This window comes from Dermacentor albipictus, chromosome 3 (assembly GCF_038994185.2).
Source record: "Dermacentor albipictus isolate Rhodes 1998 colony chromosome 3, USDA_Dalb.pri_finalv2, whole genome shotgun sequence".
In the NCBI taxonomy this organism is placed as follows: Eukaryota; Metazoa; Arthropoda; class Arachnida; order Ixodida; family Ixodidae; genus Dermacentor; species Dermacentor albipictus.
In genome coordinates, this window is record NC_091823.1 from 95,780,807 (window position 1) to 95,802,405 (window position 21,599).

At 49.3% G+C, this 21,599-nt stretch overlaps 1 protein-coding gene across 2 annotated transcripts in view; it reads left to right on the forward strand.

Moving 5' to 3' along the window:
- Nucleotides 1-21,599, forward strand: part of LOC135901292 (uncharacterized) — a 55,083-nt gene that overhangs the window by 26,786 nt on the left and 6,698 nt on the right. For both annotated transcript variants that reach the window (XM_065431029.1, XM_065431028.1), the window contains exons 5-8: nucleotides 5,746-5,985; nucleotides 8,839-9,204; nucleotides 14,762-15,078; nucleotides 19,254-19,608. In XM_065431029.1, the coding sequence (XP_065287101.1) occupies nucleotides 5,746-5,985; nucleotides 8,839-9,204; nucleotides 14,762-15,078; nucleotides 19,254-19,608 (1,278 nt within the window). The remainder of the gene's footprint in view (nucleotides 1-5,745; nucleotides 5,986-8,838; nucleotides 9,205-14,761; nucleotides 15,079-19,253; nucleotides 19,609-21,599) is intronic.

Below are 21,599 nucleotides of genomic sequence, written 5' to 3' on the forward strand. Positions count from 1 at the left end.
GTTCACTGAAGAGTGGTACAAACCAGGTGGCACAAGCCGTGTGCTACAAGTTAGCATCAAAAAGGTTTATCGAAGAGCGGCGCATACATAGTGGTACATGTCCAATGACCCATGCTGGCGTCAGTTTCCCCGAAGAGCGCCATAGACCAAGTGGTACAAACCCAGGGCTACAACTTGGTATCAAAGAGGTTTATCGAAGAGCGGCACATACATAGTGGCACATACCCAATGACCCAACCTGACGTCAGGTTCACTGAAGAGCGGTACAAACCAGGTGGCACAAACCGTGTGCTAAAAGTTAGCATCAAAGAAGTTTATCGAAGAGCGGCACATACACAGTGGCCCATGCCCAATGACCCATGCTCCTGTCAGGTTCATTGAAGAGTGGTACAAACCAGGTGGTACAAACCGTGTGCTACAAGTTAGCATCAAAGTTTATGGAAGAGCGGCACATACATAGTGGCACATGCCCAATGACCGATGTTCCTGTCAGGTTCACTGAAGAGCGGTACAAACCAGGTGGCACAAACCGTGTGCTACAAGTTAGCATCAAAGAAGTTTATCGAAGAGCGGCACATACATAGTGGCCCATGCCCAATGACCCATGCTCCTGTCAGGTTCATTGAAGAGTGGTACAAACCAGGCGGTACAAACCATGTGCTACAAGTTAGCATCAAAGTTTATCGAAGAGCGGCACATACATAGTGGCACATGCCCAATGACCCTTGCTCCTGTCAGGTTCACTGAAGAGCGGTACAAACCAGGTGGCACAAACCATGTGCTACAAGTTAGCATCAAAGTTTATCGAAGAGCGGCACATACATAGTGGCACATGCCCAATGACCCATGCTCCGGTCATGTTCACTGAAGAGCGGTACAAACCAGGTGGCACAAACCGCGCGTGTGCTACACGTTAGCATCAAAGAAGTTTATCGAAGAGCGGCACATACATAGTGGCACATGCCCAATGACGCATGCTCCTGTCAGGTTCACTGAAGAGCGGTACAAACCAGCCCATGCCCAATGACCCATGCTCCTGTCAGGTTCACTGAAGAGCGGTACAAACCAGGTGGTACAAACCGTGTGCTACAAGTTAGCATCAAAGTTTATCGAAGAGCGGCACATACATAGTGGCACATGCCCAATGACCCTTGCTCCTGTCAGGTTCACTGAAGAGCGGTACAAACCAGGTGGCACAAACCGTGTGCTACAAGTTAGCATCAAAGAAGTTTATCGAAGAGCGGCACATACATAGTGGCACATGCCCAATGACGCATGCTCCTGTCAGGTTCACTGAAGAGCGGTACAAACCAGGTGGCACAAACCGTGTGCTACAAGTCAGCATCAAAGAAGTTTATCGAAGAGCGGCACATACATAGTGGCACATGCCCAATGACCCTGCTCCTGTCAGGTTCATTGAAGAGCGGTACAAACCAGGTGGCACAAACCGTGTGCTGCAAGTTAGCATCAAAGTTTATCGAAGAGCGGCACATACATAGTGGCACATGCCCAATGACGCATGCTCCTGTCAGGTTCACTGAAGAGCGGTACAAACCAGCCCATGCCCAATGACCCATGCTCCTGTCAGGTTCAATGAAGAGCGGTACAAACCAGGTGGTACAAACCGTGTGCTACAAGTTAGCATCAAAGTTTATCGAAGAGCGGCACATACATAGTGGCACATGCCCAATGACCCTTGCTCCTGTCAGGTTCACTGAAGAGCGGTACAAACCAGGTGGCACAAACCGTGTGCTACAAGTTAGCATCAAAGAAGTTTATCGAAGAGTGGCACATACATGGTGGCACATGCCCAATGACCCTTGCTCCTGTCAGGTTCACTGAAGAGCGGTACAAACCAGGTGGCACAAACCGTGTGCTACAAGTTAGCATCAAAGAAGTTTATCGAAGAGCGGCACATACAGAGTGGCCCATGCCCAATGACCCATGCTCTTGTCAGGTTCACTGAAGAGCGGTACAAACCAGGTGGTACAAACCGTGTGCTACAAGTTAGCATCAAAGAAGTTTATCGAAGAGCGGCACATACATAGTGGCCCATGCCCAATGACCCATGCTCTTGTCAGGTTCACTGAAGCGCGGTACAAACCAGGTGGCACAAACCGTGTGCTACAAGTTAGCATCAAAGAAGTTTATCGAAGAGCGGCACATACATAGTGGCCCATGCCCAATGACCCATGCTCCTGTCAGGTTCACTGAAGAACGGTACAAACCAGGTGGTACAAACCGTGTGCTACAAGTTAGCATCAAAGTTTATCGAAGAGCGGCACATGCCCAATGACCCTTGCTCCTGTCAGGTTCACTGAAGGGCGCTACAAACCACGTGGCACAAACCGTGTGCTACAAGTTAGCATCAAAGAAGTTTATCGAAGAGCGGCACATACATAGTGGCACATGCCCAATGACCCTTGCTCCTGTCAGGTTCACTGAAGAGCGGTACAAACCAGGTGGCACAAACCGTGTCCTGCAAGTTAGCATCAAAGTTAATCGAAGAGCAGCACATACATAGTGGCACATGCCCAATGACCCTTGCTCCTGTCAGGTTCACTGAAGAGCGGTACAAACCAGGTGGCACAAACCGTGTGCTACAAGTTAGCATCAAAGAAGTTTATCGAAAAGCGGCACATACATAGTGGCACATGCCCAATGACGCATGCTCCTGTCAGGTTCACTGAAGAGCGGTACAAACTAGGTGGCACAAACCGTGTGCTACAAGTTAGCATCAAAGAAATTTATGGCAGAGCGGAACATACATAGTGGCACATATCCAGGGATCCAAGCTGGCATCAGGTTCACTAAAGAGTGGCACAGACTAGGTGGCACATACCCCGTACTACAAGCTAGCATCAAAGAAGTTTATTGAATTGCGGCGCATACATAGTGGCACATACCCAATGACCCAACCTGGCGTCAGGTTCACTGAAGAGTGGTACACACCAAGCGGCACAAACTCCGTGGTACAAGCTGGCATCAAAGAAGTTTACAGAAGAGCAGCACATACCCAATGACCCATGCTGGCATCCGGTTCACTGAAGAGTGGCACAGGCCAGGCGGCACAAATCCCGTGCTACAAGTTAGCATCAAAGAAGTTTATTGAATAGTGGTGCAAATATAGTGGCACATACCCAATGACCCAAGCTGGTGTCAGGTCCACTGAAGAGCGGCACAGACCAAGTGGCACGAACCCCGTTCTACAAATAGGTATCAAAGAAGTTTATTGAAGAGCCGCACATCCATAGTGGCAGATACCCAGGGATCCAAGCTGGCATCAGGTTCACTGAAGAGTGGCACAGACTAGGCGGCACAAAACTCGTGCTACAAGTTAGCATCAAATAAGTTTATTGAATAGCGGCGCATATATAGTGACACATACCCAATGACTCAAGCTGGCGTCAGGTTCACTGAAGAGCGGCACAGACCAAGCGGCATAAAGCCACTGCTTCAAGTTGGCATCAAAAAGGTTTCTCGAAGAGCGACACATACATAGTGGCACATGCCCAATGACCCATGCTCCTGTCAGGTTCACTGAAGAGCGGTACAGACCAGGTGGCACAAACCCAGTGATACAAGTAGGCATGAAAAATTTTATTGAAAAGCGGCACATAGATATTGGCACATGCCCAATGACCTATGCTGGCGTCAGTTTCCCCGAAGAGCGGCACAGACCAAGTGGTACAAACCCACGCCCCATGCCAGGTTCACTGAAGAATGGCACAGACCGAGTGGCACAAGCCCAGTGCTACAAGTTGGCATCAAAGAGGTTTATCAAAGAGCGGCACATGCATATTGTCCCGCGCCGAATGACCCATGCTGGCGTCAGTTTCCTTGACGAGCGACACAGAACAAGTGGTACAAACCCAGTGCTACACGTTGGTGTCAAAAAGGATTATCGAAGAGCGGCACATATCGAATGACCCATGCTGGCGTCAGGTTCACTGAATAGCGGCACAAACCCCGTGCTACAAGTAGGCATCAAAGAAGTTTATTGAAGAGCGGCACGTACATAGTGGCACATACCCAGTAATCCAAGCTGTCATCAGGTGTACTGAAGAGCGATAGACAACAGGCGGCACAAAGCGCGTGCTACAAGTTAGCATCAAAGAAGTTTATTGAATAGCGGAACATACATAGTGGCACACACCCAATGACACACGCTGGCGTCAGGTTCACTGAAGAGCGGCACAGATCAAATGGCACAAACTCAGTGCTACAAATTAGCATCGAAGAGGTTTATTGAAGAGTGGCAATACGTAGTGGGTCATATCCAATGCCCAAAGCTGGCGTCAGGTTCGCTGAAGAGAGGCACAGACTATGTGGCACAAACACAGTGCCACAAGTTGGCTTCAAAGAGGTTTATTGAACAACCATACACCCAGTGGCACAAGTTGTTCCGACGGTTAGTTTCGAACCATAGGTTCCCTCAGCACAGCATCCCGCTGTGCTACCGATTATTAAATGGACTACCCACTCCCAGTGACCCAAATTGACTTACAAATAAACAGACGGACGGACGGACGGACGGACGGACGGACGGACGGACGGACGGACGGACGGACGGACGGACGGACGGACGGACGGACAGACAGACAGACAGACAGACAGACAGACAGACAGACAGACAGACAGACAGACAGACAGACAGACAGACAGACAGACAGACAGACAGACAGACAGACAGACAGACAGACAGACAGACAGACAGACAGACAGACAGACAGACAGACAGACAGACAGACAGACAGACAGACAGACAGATGGACGGACGGAAGGACGTCATAATTTTATTATGATGGACGTCATAATAAAAGTGAACTAGACACCGTTCGAATTACTGGTATATATCAAAAGAATTTTGCGCATGTCGATGCGACTATGCAGTCTTGGAGCCTTTTCGATCACGTGCGTCATGCTGATTCTAATATGAAACGTAACTGTAGATTACTTGACATAATTACTCAAAGTCTGTTCAGTGATAGTGATTTTGACCGTCTTTTGACTGGAGACGGTTTCATTGCATGCTGGTTTCACCGGTTAGTGTGGAACAAGCCGAATGTGCGTCATTGCTGACGTCAGTGCGCAAGGCAATAGAATCCGAGAGCGGATGTGTCAGGAGATAGTGACCACACATTGTTCCATCGGCACTCTACCAGTTCTAAAGGTCACAGTGTGTGCTAGCAGGGCATTTTAACAGTTGTTCACTCCAAATGCAGTTCTAGATCACTGTTTGAGACTGTGTTAAAGTGCACTGCATTCCGGATCGGCCTACGAAACCGATCATGTACCCTGCAGGAAAAACCGCTCTATATTCGACAGGAATGCTACGCATTTGGTTTAAATTGCGCAATTTAATACGATGGTTATTCATGGGTGCGGCCGCTTATTGCCTCATGCTTAAAAAATAATCGTTTCGAAGTTTAGAGAAAAAAGAAAGCGTAATTAATAACTGGACAAGAACGTCTGAAAGCCACAAGCACGAAAATGAGACACATTCACCTACTGAACCCGTCATTTTCATGCATGATAACGCTGAACAATCGCAGCGCCGGGGTTCCCTAGCTCTGTTCTTCCACTCGTCTTTGGTCTTGTCATTTGTGTTCAAGTGTCCCATTGCTTTCCTTGTCGTGCGGCAGCGTATGCCGTTAGCACACGCTTGAACAAATTGGGAACACACACATACAAACGCGCCTGCACGAGAAAGAGTTTAAAGAATGCCTCTCACTTTGTTGCCAGTGGCTCGTGCCGCTCTGGTTCCGGCTCGACATTATCAAGCGGAGCGACGAGCCCTACGTCTTGCTGTCCGTGGAGCCGCTCGTGCAACTGTGGCAACGTGTGCACAAGAGCCTCAACCAGGCGTTGTACAAAAACTATGTGGAACAGTTCATCGATGTCGTCTACAACGACGGCGACGCCTCGGGTGGAGCTTCGGAGTCGTACTTGCAGTTCCTGCGCACTAGGAGCGCCCAGGTGCAGGTGAGTTTTGACCACCCCGTGAATCCGCTGCTGACCGTGATGCACTTATCAATAAACTTCGTTGTAAATTAATAGGGGCACGCTGGCAGCCATTCAACTGAATGAACCCTAAAGAGAAAAGTAAGTTCAGGTGTACTTCACTATAGAGCTGAAATTCGGCCTTGTTGGTTATTCATAATCTTCGAATGCCAGCGCGTAAAAAAACAAGAGAGTTGGAAGTCATGAATTTTGCATGTGCTTGCATGTGCACTGCACGTGCTGGGCCCAGCACTGCAGCCCAAGCACTGCATGTGCTTGGGCCCAGCAAATTTTTTTTTGGTAACGGGGTGCTAGACTACATTGTATACTTCACGAGCACCAAAGACTGAACTTAGCAAGTTTCTCAAAAATTTTATTGAGCAGCAACGAGGCTCAAGTACGAGTTAATGTTGTGAAATCCGTGGCGCCACGCTGACTTACCACCGATGGGGTTTCGGCGGGAAATTTGAAAGAAATTAAAGTTTATGGCTACTATTTTCTCTTCTACATAATGTTGCGGTTGGGGGTCCGAAGATTTGTGGCGTCCCTTGAGCGTGGTAGTGTAAGTGGGGCTGGGCCCGATATCCAAGACGTTTACACACGCACGTTTTATTACATTATGTACAAGAAGCCAACAAACAGACACCAAGGACAACACAGGGGGAACTACTCGTAATTACTAATTGAAATAAATAATTTATAAATTAATGGAATTGAAAGTGGATGAAAGAAGAGCTGGCCGTAGGTGGGATACGAACCCAGGTCTTCGCATTACGCGTGCGATGTTCTTACCAATTGAGCTACCGCGGCAGGCTGCCTTCAGTCGGTATAAGCTTGCGCGCTACTTAGATTGCAGTGCAGACAGAATGGATAAATAAAAGGCATGCTTACACTGCCTCTGCAGCTTTGGCCAAAGCGGTGTGTCGTCTACCCATATATGGGTAGACGACGTTCGGCCACCATGCTTTTTTGGCCACCGTGGTGAGCAGTGTATACACTGCTCACCATGGTGGCCGAAAAGCCAGTTGTCTTAGCCGTGCCGTAAACCATGCGCAAACAAGCGATGAAACGACGATCATAAGGCGCTAAATTAAGGCCGGGTGCTAGCACGTGAGCAAATATGGCAGCGCCCATGGGTACGGTGCTGGAGGCACAGTGGTAGCCCAGTGGCAGCCCAGTGGCTTCGGCGTTGTGACGCTGAGCTCAAGGTCGGGGGTTCAATCCCAGCCTCAGCTGCTGCATTGCTATGGGGGCGGCGTGCAAAACGCTCGTGTACTAACTCCACGTGGTCGAAATTAATCCGGATAGCCCCAATCGCGGCGTGCCTCATAATCAGATAGTGGTTTTGGCACGTAAAACCTCATCATTTTTTTTTTGCGTACTCAACTACGACGCTATAGTAACCACAAGCACCGTTTTCAATAGCGTAAGATCTATACGGTATATTACTCGCGGCCCATGGTGTTACTCTGGGAAGGGAAACTCCGTCAATCATTCAAATCAGTGTTGTAAGCTAATTGGCTTTATAGTTGAAACGTGTTATACCCCGTAGTACCACCACGTTGGGATTGCAAAGTTGAGAAATACTGGCAAAAGTGCAAGTTCAGAATTAATTTTTTTTTATTGGGGGCGGGGGGAGGGAGGTGAACTACTACTCAGCGTTGCACGCAAGCGACACTCAACTCGCTCAACAATAGTGGCAAGCACGGTCATCGAATGTGAACTGGTGGGTCAAGTCCGCCCGGTATTTCTCGATTCGCTCAATCCAGAGTAATATCTGGCACTCGCGTGCATTCAAGTACCTATGTACAGCATATTCGCGTCACATGCGCAATACGATAAGACAAGACGTCTATGGAGCCGGCGACAAGGACAGAATATAGGCCCATCTCGAGAACGGCGACTGCAGATAGCCTGCTACCCTGCTACAGCAGGCGCGTGTTGCACCAAGCGATAACTTGATACTGCTGAGTAGACCGTAAGTATGATTGATCGCTTGGCGCAAACAAAGAAGAACGGGAGGGAACAGACAGACATGGGGTGCCAGTCGTATTCTCTGCGCCACGCAAGCTTGCCCAGCTGTGTCCACGCATACTTTCTAATGGGGGCAAGAAACGGGGTTGCGTAGCGTAGCGAAGAATTACGTAGCGACGTAATTCTTTGCAAACACGACCGTTAGCGCGCATTGCATGCTCTGCGCTTGTCAGCTCAAGATTGCCATACATGGTGAGGGGCCCTTGGAGCGTCCTCCAAATTTTTCGTATGCTCCTCAAATCACAAAATCTCAAACGAAGACAAAACGAAGGGGTCATAGGAGTGCGGATATTCGATGCGATAAACAGCGGATGAGCAAATGAAGCCTCGTTTCAGCAAAGTGTCATGTCTTCGTCAGATCAATTGCAATTGGTTCGACCACTGTTGGTCAACACAAATGGTATCGGACAGAACAACCCACAGGAGGCACATTCAAAGCAGCCTCACTCGCATAAGTATTGGCCCTTATGGATATTGTCTTGACCTTCACCCGCCGCAGTAGCTTCGCTATCGCGCTGCGCTTCCGATCTCGAGGTCGTGGTGCAATCGATCGTGGTGCATTTCGATGGGGGCGACATGCAAAAACCTCTCGCGTACTTAAATTTAGGCGCAAGTTAAAGAACCCCAGGTGGTCGAAAATAATCCAGTTTACTCCCCCCCCCCCCCCCAATGCGGCGTACCTCATAATCATACCGTCGTTTTGGCACGTAAAACCCCAGCAGTTGACTAATTTTTCAGTCTTCACCTCCTTGGAATCGAATCTGACCTTACGCATGGTCGTTGCTGTCGACGCCTTTTCAGACCAACGTCTTCGAGGAATTGAGCGGGCCCTCTCGCGAGCGGCACCCGTTGCCCGTTCACGGCCACATCGGCGACCTGCGTGACTTCGTTCCGATGTTCTCGGCCAAGGACTGGACGACCGCGCTTAACGCTGCGTACGACGCGGTGACCCGCGAGAGGACCGCTGTGTTCGTGAGCAGCCGCGGCCTGCTGGACTCCATGAAAGCCCTGCTCAGCGCCTTCTCGGCGCTGGAGCTGCTCTACCACACGGCCTGGTGGTTTGTGCAACAAATCGCGACCCTCGCGAGCAACGAGCTCTACGGGGCTGCCACCGCCACCTTCAGCTCTAACGGGAGCCTGCACATGAAAGTATTGTGTGCTGTCCAGGTAAGCTAGCTGGCTGGCAGATGTAGATGGGAGGGCAAGTTGTGTATGCTAGCTACACTCATCATAATGACAGCTATTTGTTCCCATGAAGATATCATCATCATGAGAACAAAAGCTTCTCCCAGCTACACTCTAAGAAAAGTTCACACCCTTTGGAGTGCCCCTTCTGCCACACGACAATAATCGTCATCCGCCTTGATGCGTTTATTTTCTTTAACGCTGCGAGCCCGGTACTTTCCAGTAACGAACGACATGCGCGTTATCAGCATGATAGCATTCCCGACAGGAAAGTAGCGGGCGCGGCGTTTTCGAGAAAGGAAACGCATCAATGCAGATGACGATTATCGTTGTGTGGCAGAAGGGGCACTCCAAAGGGTGTAAACTTTTCTTAGAGTGTATCTCCATGTTGTAAGATACTGCTACGCTCCACTCGAAGATGATGATGCCGACCCTTGGATTTAGTAGGACGTACCCTTAAGTGGCCACTGTGTGATCATGATGACGACGACGTGCCTTCCTTGCTGTCAGCTAGCTTCCATGTTGGTCAATGCTTACTACCCTTGTAAACACACCTTGTAAATAGTTTCCCTACTGTACTTCCATGTAACAATATTATGTCGGGCTATAGTTGGCGCATATCGACTGGTTCGGCCAGCATACCGTTACACAAGGGAGGGGGGGGGGTCAAGAAGGACGCAACCAGTTCTTGTTTCCTTACTGTCGTGCCTGCGTTTTGTTACGTGGGCTGAACCAGTTGACTCCCTGTTGCACCTGTAGTTCAGCTGCCGATTCCAACCTATACCAGTAAGTTGGTTTATCATGTCCCTATATACCTAAATGTATGCTGCCCTCGACTGTATATTTACCCTTTTCTTGACACTCATCATCATCATCATCATAATCACCAGCCTATTTTATGTCCACTGCAGGACGAAGGCCTCTCCCTGCGATCTCCAATTACCCATGTCCTGCGCCAAGCGATTCCAACTAGCGCCGGCGAACTTCTTAATTTCATCCCCCCACCTAGTATTTTGCCGTCCTCAACTGCGCTTCGCTTCTCTTGGTACCCATTATGTAACCCTAATAGTCCACCGGTTATCTAGCCTACGCATTGCATCACCTACCCAGCTACATTTTTTTATTATTTCTGCGCATTGCGTGACCTGCACAACTGTGTATGTCATCATTTTAATATCAATTTCAATATCAGCAACCTGTGTTTAGTATCTAATTCATAATGCCGTATTTCGGTCTCTCACTTTTATCATTGTTCGTTCTGTCACTTGTTGCACGGTTCATAGCTTCCTTTCAAATGGACTGTAATCATCCGAGTTTCGGCAGTGCCAGCACAATGCACTGATAACGATGAAAGCAGTGCGGGGATGGAACACGAAGCAGAGAAGGACAGGACAAGTCCTGAACACCAGGACAGGATGAGCGTCTGTTTCGCTCTTCGCCAGTACATGATCCACCTTCGTGTTGCTTTCACAATGATTAGAAGTGTATCTACTCGCCCAGTTCTCAATTCTTTTGCAAAATGTATTGTTTATATAACTCCGAAGGATACCGATTAGCTGCCGTTCGTGGCTTTACATGCGACTGTTCTAAAACGCATGTTTATCCATATGCAGATTCTTTTTACGAAATGACGCGAAATGGGAGTAGGGGAATGCGTCTAATTACATGCAACGGCGTAGCTCTCTCTTCTTCTTTTTTTTTGGGGGGGGGGAGAGGGAATGGTGGATGGGGGTTTGGTTTTGCGAAATTCCACAGAAGATGCTGTTTAAAGTGATCAAGTTGTGTGGGCCGGGCTGCGAAACAATAAATGTCGCACCTTCGGAAGGAATGATAGCGATGGCGAAGTACTGGACAATTGACAAAGTAAGGTTGGCAGTTTCAGTGGCCGTATAAATTGCAGTAAAGATTCTCTTACTAATAAAATAGCAAGCAGCGTCACGCGCGAAGAGGCAAACATGAACAGATCTCATTCAGTGACCACGAACACTCGCTGGCGTGGTGAAGAGCACCGTCAGCGGGGATGGAGCGCGTCGTGCTGCATCTCGCTTTACCGCTTCTCGGAAACTTCAGGTCACGCGACCTCCAATACTAGGCGCGCAGGAACACAGAGCTCATGATGCCACCAGCCATCTCGGCTCGCCCTTAGCGCTTGCATCCGCCGCATATTACATCCAAGGTACAGTACGGCGCGTGGGCCGTGTATGCGCTCAGCCGTGCGGGTAACCTTGCGCAGCCACGGCCGTGCTAGAGGAGGAGGCACATTCTCATCTCCAACCCGTCCCCCCTATTGGGCGCCCTTGATCACCTGACTTCCAACACTGAGCACGCATGATGATGGTGGGCATCAGGCCATTATCGTTCTCACCCTCGCACGATTTCCCTCGCACCCACGACACACAGCGCTCGGGGTGCGATAGGACCTTATCGCACTTGGAATGTATTAGGAACGTCACGGCGGCGACGACGGCGAAAATTAGCCTCGTGTATTTATGTAATTGCTATCGCAATGAAACAGAAAGCGTGGGGCATTTAAAAGCGGCAACGCCACCTCTCTTTGTTTGGTATGGTGCTTCATCTATCCTTTAAAGAACGAAATAACGTAATTTTTTGTCTCTTGAAGAGGCTCACCCTTTTCATTATATATAGACCCTATAAAAGCGTACAAATGGGCGACTTATACAGAAAACCTGCCCGGCTGGCTGCGCAATTTCAGCCAGCCGGGCAGGTTTTTTTTTCAAATGCTCAGGTCTCTTGAAATTTGAATCACCTATGCACGGGTGAATGAGCGTTTTAGATTAGGGGACGCAAGCCGCACCCATGCGTGGGGGGAGGGGAGGGGGGTGCATACTCTACTGTGGGCCCTTCGCGCTCTTTTGCGCCCGCTTCCGGTTCTGTTGCAAACGCGCCAGGCGTCCTCCAGCGCTTGGGTGCGGCTTCCGTCCACTGACATAAAACTGCAATAACACAACGCTTATGCGCGAACGTGCGCGAGCGCTTGTGCACTTGCACGTGCGTGCGCGCCAGCGCCATTCCAACGATAACCTGATCGCTAATATCTCACCTTAATGCCACGTGGTTAAAATCGTTAATTGGTGCCGAGATAATATGCTCAGTATTAATGCTACTAAATCGAAATTTGTAATTTTTTCATCCGCGCAAAAAAGTGTACAGGAGAAGCCATGCATTAACATTGGTTCGACTTCGCTTCAGGCTGTTGACCATGCAACATTTCTTGGAGTTGAACTGGACAGTCATTTAAAATTTACAAATCACATATTATTAACGCGTAAAGCAGCATATGGTATCAGAATACTAATCAAAGTCCGCCCATATTTTCCTATACGTATATTAATTTCACTCTACTACGCATTTATTCACAGCCACATCTCTTACTGCATTTCTTCTTGGGGTAATACTTACGCAACTCACTTGGCACCCCTGCAACACACACAAAACCAAGCTCTGAGAATAATAAGTTACAGCCATTTTTCATGTAGTGCTCTGCCATTACTCCGCACTTATAATATTCTGTCCGTAGTGGATTTAACTAAATGTTGTCTTAGTGTCCTGACTTATAAATTTTGTCGAGGAGAACTACCAATTTTGTTGATATTGTCAGGATTGGGGGCTCAATCCCATCGTCCGTGGTCCTTTGCCAAGAATGGAGTACGGCATGAATTCGGAGGTAGCTGGCCCATGCCGTCGTCCAACTTATTTACGCTGAGATCGTTGATGAAGTGAAGAACTGTTTCTCATCGAGAACGAGGAAAAGGGTTTATTTACAGAAAATAAATCAGTCTAACATGACTGCTTGAGAAAAAGAGTAACAGTTCAACATGACTGCATGAGAGAAGTGACTCAGTCTAACATGACTGCTCAAGAGAAGTGTGTCCTCAGCATTCGCACAACCACTGTTTTTATACACTCGATCCGCCGGTCCTACGACGCGGCGACTGTTCGTTTACTGATCACCACCTCGCCGCTGCTCTGCTGATCAGTTTACAGACACAAAGGCACACACATTCCGAAGCCCAAGCGACGGCGTTGAAGGGGGTGCCGTTCCGGAAAGTATCGACGCCGCTCGAGGGTCGCTCGTTGTTTTGCGTCTGCCGAAACGTGAGAAGCGCAAAAATACGTCGTTCCCGCGGCAGCTTGTCCAGGCGTGTCGAATCAGCTCCGCGTTGGGGAACTCTGGAATCATTGTCCACATACCGAACTAGTTCCGTCACAATGTCGAAGGGGCTGGAGGAAGGCGGCGGATTCCAACGCAAAGGCCGCTTCTTTGAACGCCTCCCAGCTGCAGCGACGGAGAGGGAGAGGTGCGCGTCTTGCACCCCTTGTCGTAATCGGGTGGCAAGGTGGCAATCTTGCTTCGAAGCTCGCCATTCTTGACAATATCAAAAAACCAAACCCCCAATTTCACTGGCACTCGATTTTCACACCATAATAACTACCTCCTACCGCAACCAAGGACTAACTACGGCAAACTTACCGCGAACTTTTTAGCAACATCAATATGGAATTCACTACCACCCTCCATTAAATCATCTCCTTCCATTCATTTATTTAAGAGAAAAATTCGTCGCCACTTCTTGGGAAAGTGATTGTGTTGTATAATTTTTACGCTTCTGTATGTCAAATAATACTCCTTGGATCTGCTTTTCGTGTTTATCCTTTGTTGTTATTACTATGACTCGACTTTGTTTGTTAATACTTACTGTGCCTAGGATTGCTACTGCTGTTGTTAACCGCATTAAGTAAACTTTTTCTATGTATTTTTTGTTGGAGGTCCCTCCTCAGTCTTCGACTATGGGACCTCCTAGAGTTACTTCTGTAAAACATTTCAAATGCTCAATAAACTGAAACTGAAACTGAAAAAAAAAATGGCTGTGGCTTAGGTAAGGTTAAGCCCAGGATGCGAAGCATACTAGCCTTTATTTTAGTTGTTGAACCACTGTTTAGCCTGGTGAACTGCTGTTGCTTGGCTATATTTGGTTCGGCTAGACGAAGAAACAACTCATGCATTACTTCTTCGCCTTCAAGAGTGGAACGCGACAGCGTTCCCGTCGACCCGCCAAGGGGTGTAAGACAATGGGCTACAGGGCAGCGACTACGCGCCCCGCATTGGACGCGGTGAGCGTCGAGCAAAGCAGCGTTCGGCGCGGCAACGAAATGTGCGCCTGAGCAAGAGACGCACGCCTTAGAAACAGCGCGTTTCTAAGGCAACACCGCATTCACTAGAGGCGCTTTTGTACCGCTTTGAAGCGTTGTACTCGTGGCTCAGTGGTAGCGTCTCCGTCCCACACTCCGGAGACCCTGGTTCGATTCCCACCCAGCCCGTCTTGCAAGAGTTGAGCCAAAGCCACTTCTCCTCTGTCGTGACGTCACGGTGTCACGTGATTTCATGGTCACCGCCGCGCCTGAGGAGCTGGGTTGAGCCCTCGTAATATGCTTCGCATAAAACACAACTGCACAGTCACTTCGTCTCGCCGCGCGACCGAGCCTGATCCCTGAAGCATGCGACTGCGGTTCTTTCCAGGTCAGCATCACGTACAACGCACTCGTGGCCTTCAACTTCTGGGCGCAGCGAACGGACGCCGACAGGGAAGCCGTGAGCCGCATCTTGCGCTCGCTGCAGGACGCGGTGCGGAACGGAACGCGCGCCTCGGCCGCCCTACCCGTGCGCGAATCCCTCGTCTACATGCTGGACGAGACGCGGCCTGTCGCCTGGCCCGAGGCGCCGCTCGACTTCCGAAGCGGTCTGCTCCTCCTCTACGGCGAAGTGGTGGACAGCAAGCGCGGCTTTTTCGGCCACTGGCTCTCGAGCCACCGCACGATCCAGGCCTCCTACGGACGGTAAAATTGTGCTCCTCGTCTGATTTCTTATGTAGCGGCACTTTGCGCCACTGAGCGTGTGTTCTTCGTCGCCGGCTTTCGATCCGTGCCCTTTCGAAGCCCTTTCCCCCCTCTGGCGTGGCACTTGCATTCTTTAACTGGACGCCATTGGACGTGGACCTCTTTAAATGCAAAAGCATTTCTATGCTTACCCAACGGGAAAAAATTGGAGGACGCTTGAGCTTCGCCTTTAAGAGTAGACCGAGACAGCATTCAAAGATCCCTGACAGCTTCTCACGCTTCCCGGCAACTGCAGTCTATGCAACCGTAATGTTACCGAGCAACGCTGGCTGCATGCAAACGCTATGCACGAAGGCGCGAGGGCGAGCTCTCTGGTAGAAACGCGGCCTCTTGCGTGGGCCGCGGAGGCGAGCGCCATCTGGATGGCGCTCGCCTCCTTTCCTTCGTTCGCGGATCGCTTTAAATATACGGGCCCACGCGTCTCCAACGCTAAGCGGCGAAAACACAGCGCGCGGAGCTATCAGCAGTTGTCACTCCCTTATAGGCGCTCTCCGTCGGCATCGCAAATCGGTTTCAAAATACGGTCCGCGCGGCCGCACCATACATAGCCGCCACACCATACGCACATACGCAGCCGCCGCCGGAGTGCGTTTGGTCACAGTTTGTAATGGTTCGACGCTGATGGATAAGGCGCTAAATAGTGATAATGGCTTACAATGATGGGGACGTATCGGCGCGCCCGGCGCCGACACCTGCAGTACTTTGCTTGCGTAATAAATGCACTTTGTGCCGCCGTCCGCCCCAGTTCGCGTCGCCGCAGCGCTATCATTTCGACTGGCGAGATCAAGTTCCATAAGATTACTTACGACACCGGGCTGCGTGGAGATGAGCAAGTGGCACAATGCTTGCGCTGAGTTAAAACACGTTGGCGGGCTAATTGGTTAGAATCCGTGGTAGAGTGTATAAGCGTGACTGAACGAGGACGTAGAAAGAAACAGATACACAGACACAGCGCTTCACTTTCAACTATAGATTTTATTTTCGCACGCATCGATAAATATATACCGTGCGAGCGGAAACAAACGAAACGGCAAAAAAGAAGAACATTCAGTGGTGCATTTCGATGAACCGTACACGTGTGCAAGGCATGGGGAAAACATGTACCGCAATGGTCACAAAGATAATCCGAGGAATCCGCCGCCGTGGAATCCGCCGCCGTGTCGCCGCGCCGGCGCTCGCCGCCGAAAGTTCGTCAGGAAAGTTCGCTCCATGTGGGCCGGCTGAAGGGAAACTGAAGAGTCTGTCGAATTCAATAAGACGCTCATATACGGATGCGGGAACCTTATAAACCATGTAGGTAAAATTTGGGTTTTTTTTTTTCAATTAGAAGCGACGTAATCGTCGGTTGAAATTGCGCTGTAGCTCCGGCCCCCGTCGAGTGAGCGAGCGGAGCGGAGACCGGAAACCGCGGTGTTGTGACGTCAACTCTAGTGTTTCGTTCCTTCGCAGCGTCCGCGACCGTGCCTGAGCGCGCTTGTTTCTGCGTGCGTGCCATCGTAATCTGCTTCGATCGACCCAGCATTCCTTTGTTGGTGCGTCTGCGTGTATGTAGAGTGGTAGTCAACGTGCGTGGTAGTCAACGTGAGTGGTAGTCAACAGATGAAGGTCACTACACGTACTGCATGGACCGGGATGCTTTTCACGCGTTTAAACTGTCTTTGTAGATTGCCGACAGCTTTAGACAGCGCACAAATGCCGACGATCGCATCCCCGCTTACGTTCCACGAGGAGGCATGCAGGAGCACAACACTACAGTTGTTTGACCGGAAACGAGCTCACTAGATCGGCGAAAGATCGGCGAGATCACTAGATCGCTTTGCAAAAAACATACTCACCAAAGAGCATTTCCAACACGAGGAGATCCCAAGACTTTGCTTTCGTTCGCGTCGAAAGCACTGCTCGCACCAGCATCGTTTGCTTCTTCGAGAGGCCGGCTCTTCGCAATCGGCTCGTACATGTAGGGAGTAACGCCGAACTCCTCATAAAAACGCAGTCTCTCTAAATTTTCCATTACCGTCTCAGAAAAACAGCACCAAACTACCTGGCACCGCGCTTCATGTGTAGCGGCAGCGGTCGGTTACTAGAGTTGACGTCACGAGGCGCACCGACCAATCACAGGCGGAAACGAGACGCGCGAGCTGGGCGTGTCCGCTGCTGCACTTTTCGTCGAAATAAAATATATTTGCGCTTTCTTTCGCTCAATTTCGATACGATATTCGAATTCGGAGGGTTGAAAACCATTATGTACAGATGTTCGCTCATTTTTTCTGGAAAACCTTTCAGCTTCCCTTTAAGGCCGACCCACATGAAGCCCGGTCTATAACGTGTCTACTCCGTTGTCGTTTACTCGCTTGCTGGCAACTCATCTTGGGTGCGATCGGAGATCGTTGCTTGAAACGCGCGTTTAGTTTGCTTTCCGTTTCGCTTCAGGCGCTTGGCTATAGGCCGCGCCGACGGACGCGGCTGGCGACGTCGGAGCGGCCTAGTCCATGGCGTGAGGCGAAGCAAACTGAACGCGCGTTACGAACAACAATCTCCGATCGCCCCCCTGGAATAGGTACTGCAGACATATAACTATTTGCACAACGTTATACCGGCATAGTAAGCTCTAGTTTAGTGCTTATGAGATCCGGCGAACAGTATATACGAGTACGCCAAATGGGAACAACGCAGACATTTTACACTACACCCACTTACGCGTACTGCGTCATTTCGGGCATTAAAAAAAATCGGTATTTTTTTCTTTTGGTCAGTCTCAGCTCCATGTTCCTCATCCTTACATTTAGAAACATAAAGATAAATTCACTGACAATTACAATACTCCATCATGCGAAATTTGAGCGCAGTTCTGTACGTGTTTTCCTTTCGGGACATATTGAGGCATCGCGCCGATGACTATATATAGCGCGGCGCTATATGTAGATCAGCCACACAGTTGCCGCTTCCCGCCAACTGCACCCTACGCAACCGTAATCTTTACCAGGAAACGCTTGAGGTGAACGCTGTGTTGCGAAGGCGAGCTTTCCGGTTCTTTTCTTTCCCTCGGATGGCCGTCCCCGTCGCTGCCGCGGATGCGCGGACGTGAGCTCCATTTCGTGGTGCTTCAAGGCAGCTTCCTCCGCTTTTCTTCGCGTGCTCTCTTCGCTAACGCAGTCTTCTGCTTTTCTCCTCACCCTTTCGCCGTGCCCTCCTCCTCCGCTTTCCACCTCGCGCTCTCTTCGCCGTCACCTTCTTTCATTCCCCGCTGCGCTCCGCGTTCGTTCAGTTACGCCGAGGGAAGAGGAGGTGTGCTGACGCTCAACGCAGGAATGGGCGCCTAAGAGCTGTGCTATAAAAAGTCAGTATTCCACTTGCAGGCACCGGTTGGAGTTAGCTGAAAGGGTAACGCTGGATCGTGAGGCCTTTGTCGCGGGCATAAAATACGATGAAGGTTCGACTAGATTGTTTGTAGTCACATATCCTCCTGAGTGCCGGCTATGGGGCATTTGTTCAATATATTGGACATCAAATACTCCGTCACTACCCAGGCGGCAGCATGTTTTAGCCCGTAAAACCGAATTGTCTAATATTTTAGGCACCTACTAGCGCCACCTATAAAGTTTTGTTGGAAATGCATTAGTAGTTTGGCTACCAGGGGTGTTTGCAATGGCGGCATTCAGCAGCACGGCTTTCTACGGCAACCGCCGGAAAAGTAAATTCAATTTCTCATACTTTATCGCTCGTTCTTTTTCTGTAATGAAATTTTGATTAATAAACAGATTTTGCACTTTTGAAGCCATTTGCAATATTAAGTTTGCCCTTTGCTACTGCATACCCACTACCACAAAAATGACCGGGTAGAGTTCCAGTGTCCAATATATTGGACATCATGCTGTGCTAAAACAGCCGATAATTGTGAAATACTAAAATTCACTTTTCGTCTCTGTAACGTAAACATCAATTTCTGAAAAGCTCACAAAAAATTTTTAACTTTAATACACCTCGGAACTCAGGAGGATATATATCTATCGAGCAATCGCGTTTGATTAAAAAATTACAATGTTTTATAGTACCTGGAGGGGTTTTTTTTCTTTAACAGCCACTGTGAACTTCTTTGCGGCGCCTCCCCCATATAGATCGTGGTACAAGGCTGCAGGCCTGGTGTACAGACTGGACACCAGCGCGCTGTCCACGTACAGCCCGGCGCAGGGCGTCATCTCGCTGGCGACCGCAGCAGCGGAACCTCCCGTCTACTACAACACGGGCACGCCCGCCATGGCTTTCGGGGGCCTGGGCTTCGTCTACGCGCTCCGCCTGCTGCTTGCCATGGACGTCACCGTACTGCTAAATTCAGCGGCGCTCGGCGGGCTGGTGGTCGCCAAGGACAATGACCACCTGGCACAGGTGCCGGTATGCTCCGACCACGAGGAGAAACACGCCGCGTTTCCGTTCCTGCCCGCATTGGAAGCGGCTCACGCAGCCTACGTGCAGGTATGAGCGTGGGCCACCCGGCACACGTGGCGGCGTGTCATTGCGCGAGTCATTCGCGCCGATCCCCAATTTGCGGATATCGCTTGCAAGTACAGTAGCAGCGCAGCATCTGTCAGCACATTCCGTAACACGTGTTGTTGCAAGCTCTTGAGGCAGTCGAAAGAAAGGTATCGTTAAGCACAGAGATAAGAACACGCGTGAACTTGCAGAAGTTTTCCGTATAACAAGACAAGAAGGATGACTATGTATCTGAACCCCCTATATAACGTGTGTTCTAGCTACGCAGAACATCCTTATTTAAAGAAAGAAAAAAAAGGGGGGGGGCAGTTCGAGACACGACGATGGCACCAACGGTGTTTTGTTAGCAGTCGCCTTGCGCAACCTTGTGAACTTTCTTGTTTTCGCTAATTATTAACTTCGTGCGCGACGTATGGCGGCGCTGCAAACGACGCACCAGTGACGTCAGTTGAGGGACCCGCCTTTGTCGTCTGCTACGTTCCGGCTATAGAATAGCTTCCTATTCGTGCGTTTACTCGTGCTCTGACTGTGTATCGCATAGCGCAGTGCTCTCCAATTACTGTCTGTATTTTTTCTAGCTTTAGTTGTATAAATGACAGCGTTCGGAAGACAACAAACGTTGTATATTTAACGTATCTACTATACCACCACCTGATGCGGTAGCGCTGCTAAGCTCGAGGTCGATGATTCGTCCCAGGCCGTAATGGTCCCATTTAGGTATAGATGTAAGTATGCGCGAAATGCGGGAACGCTCGCATGTGCTTACATTTAGTTGCACGTTAAAAAACCACAGGTGGTCAAAATGAATCCGGAGTCCACCATCACGACGTGCCTCATAGTCAGTGTGGTTCTGGCACGTAATATCGCACAATTTTATTTCTTTAGTGAAAAAAAAAATTGCTATAAGCACAGCCCTCGGAGGCAGGGACAAGATCTCATGACTCAGTCGTAAAACATCGCACCGAGCGAGTAAATGACAGTCCACGCAATTTTTGGAACTGAAGCACGATCGCGGGACTCGTTCACAAGGTTTCACGGTGGCTAAGTGACATTGTAGTTGCATGCAAATTTTAAATATCGCTGGCAATTCTAGCCACTCTGTGTTGCACACATAAAACATCATCTGAGCAGAAAAGTATAATTTTTTTCACTGACAAGCGGTTTATCTCGAACATTAGTCGCGCCTTGCTCTATCATGTTTAGCAATCGTTAAACATGCTTCACACTATTTTTCTTGCTATATTGTTTGTTTAGGTTAGCATATAGGACTGTTTATCTTCAACGCACTTTCAGGCTGCCGGAGACCACTCGGAAGACGTCAGTTTATCAGGGTAGAAATAAAAATATCGTTATAGCGAAAAGAAAACGCAGGAACGTGCGTGAACATTTTATTGCGCCTTTTTACCTTTACCCTGACCCCTCTCTCCTCTTTTATTTTTCCTGGTGTGCTAAGCACACCAGATGTTTATTCATTCAAGTATATATAAACTTTAATGTTGGGAAACTTTAAAGTTGGGAAGTTCAAGCCAGCCTGAACTTCCCAACTTTTTTTTGTGTTCTGGTTTTAAATACGTATTAATTATTTATTTATTTAAACATACTGGCAACAAACATACTGGCAATAATCCAAGAATGGATTATTGCAGAGAGGTGAAAAAAAAAGACGTACAAAACAAAAAATACAAATAGAAGAGTGAGTATAGCCCGCCGTGGTTGCTCAGTGGCTATGGTGTTGGGCTGCTGAGCACGAGGTAGCGAGATCGAATCCCGGCCACGGCGGTCGCATTTGGATGGGGGCGAAATGCGAAAACACCCGTGTGCTTAGATTTAGTTGCACGTTAAAGAACCATAGGTGGTTGAAATTTCCGAAGTCCCGCACTACGGCGTGCGTCATAATCAGAAAGTGGTTTTGGCACGTAAAACCCCATAATTTAATTTTAAGAGTGAGTATGCAGGCGGACTAATTTCTTGTG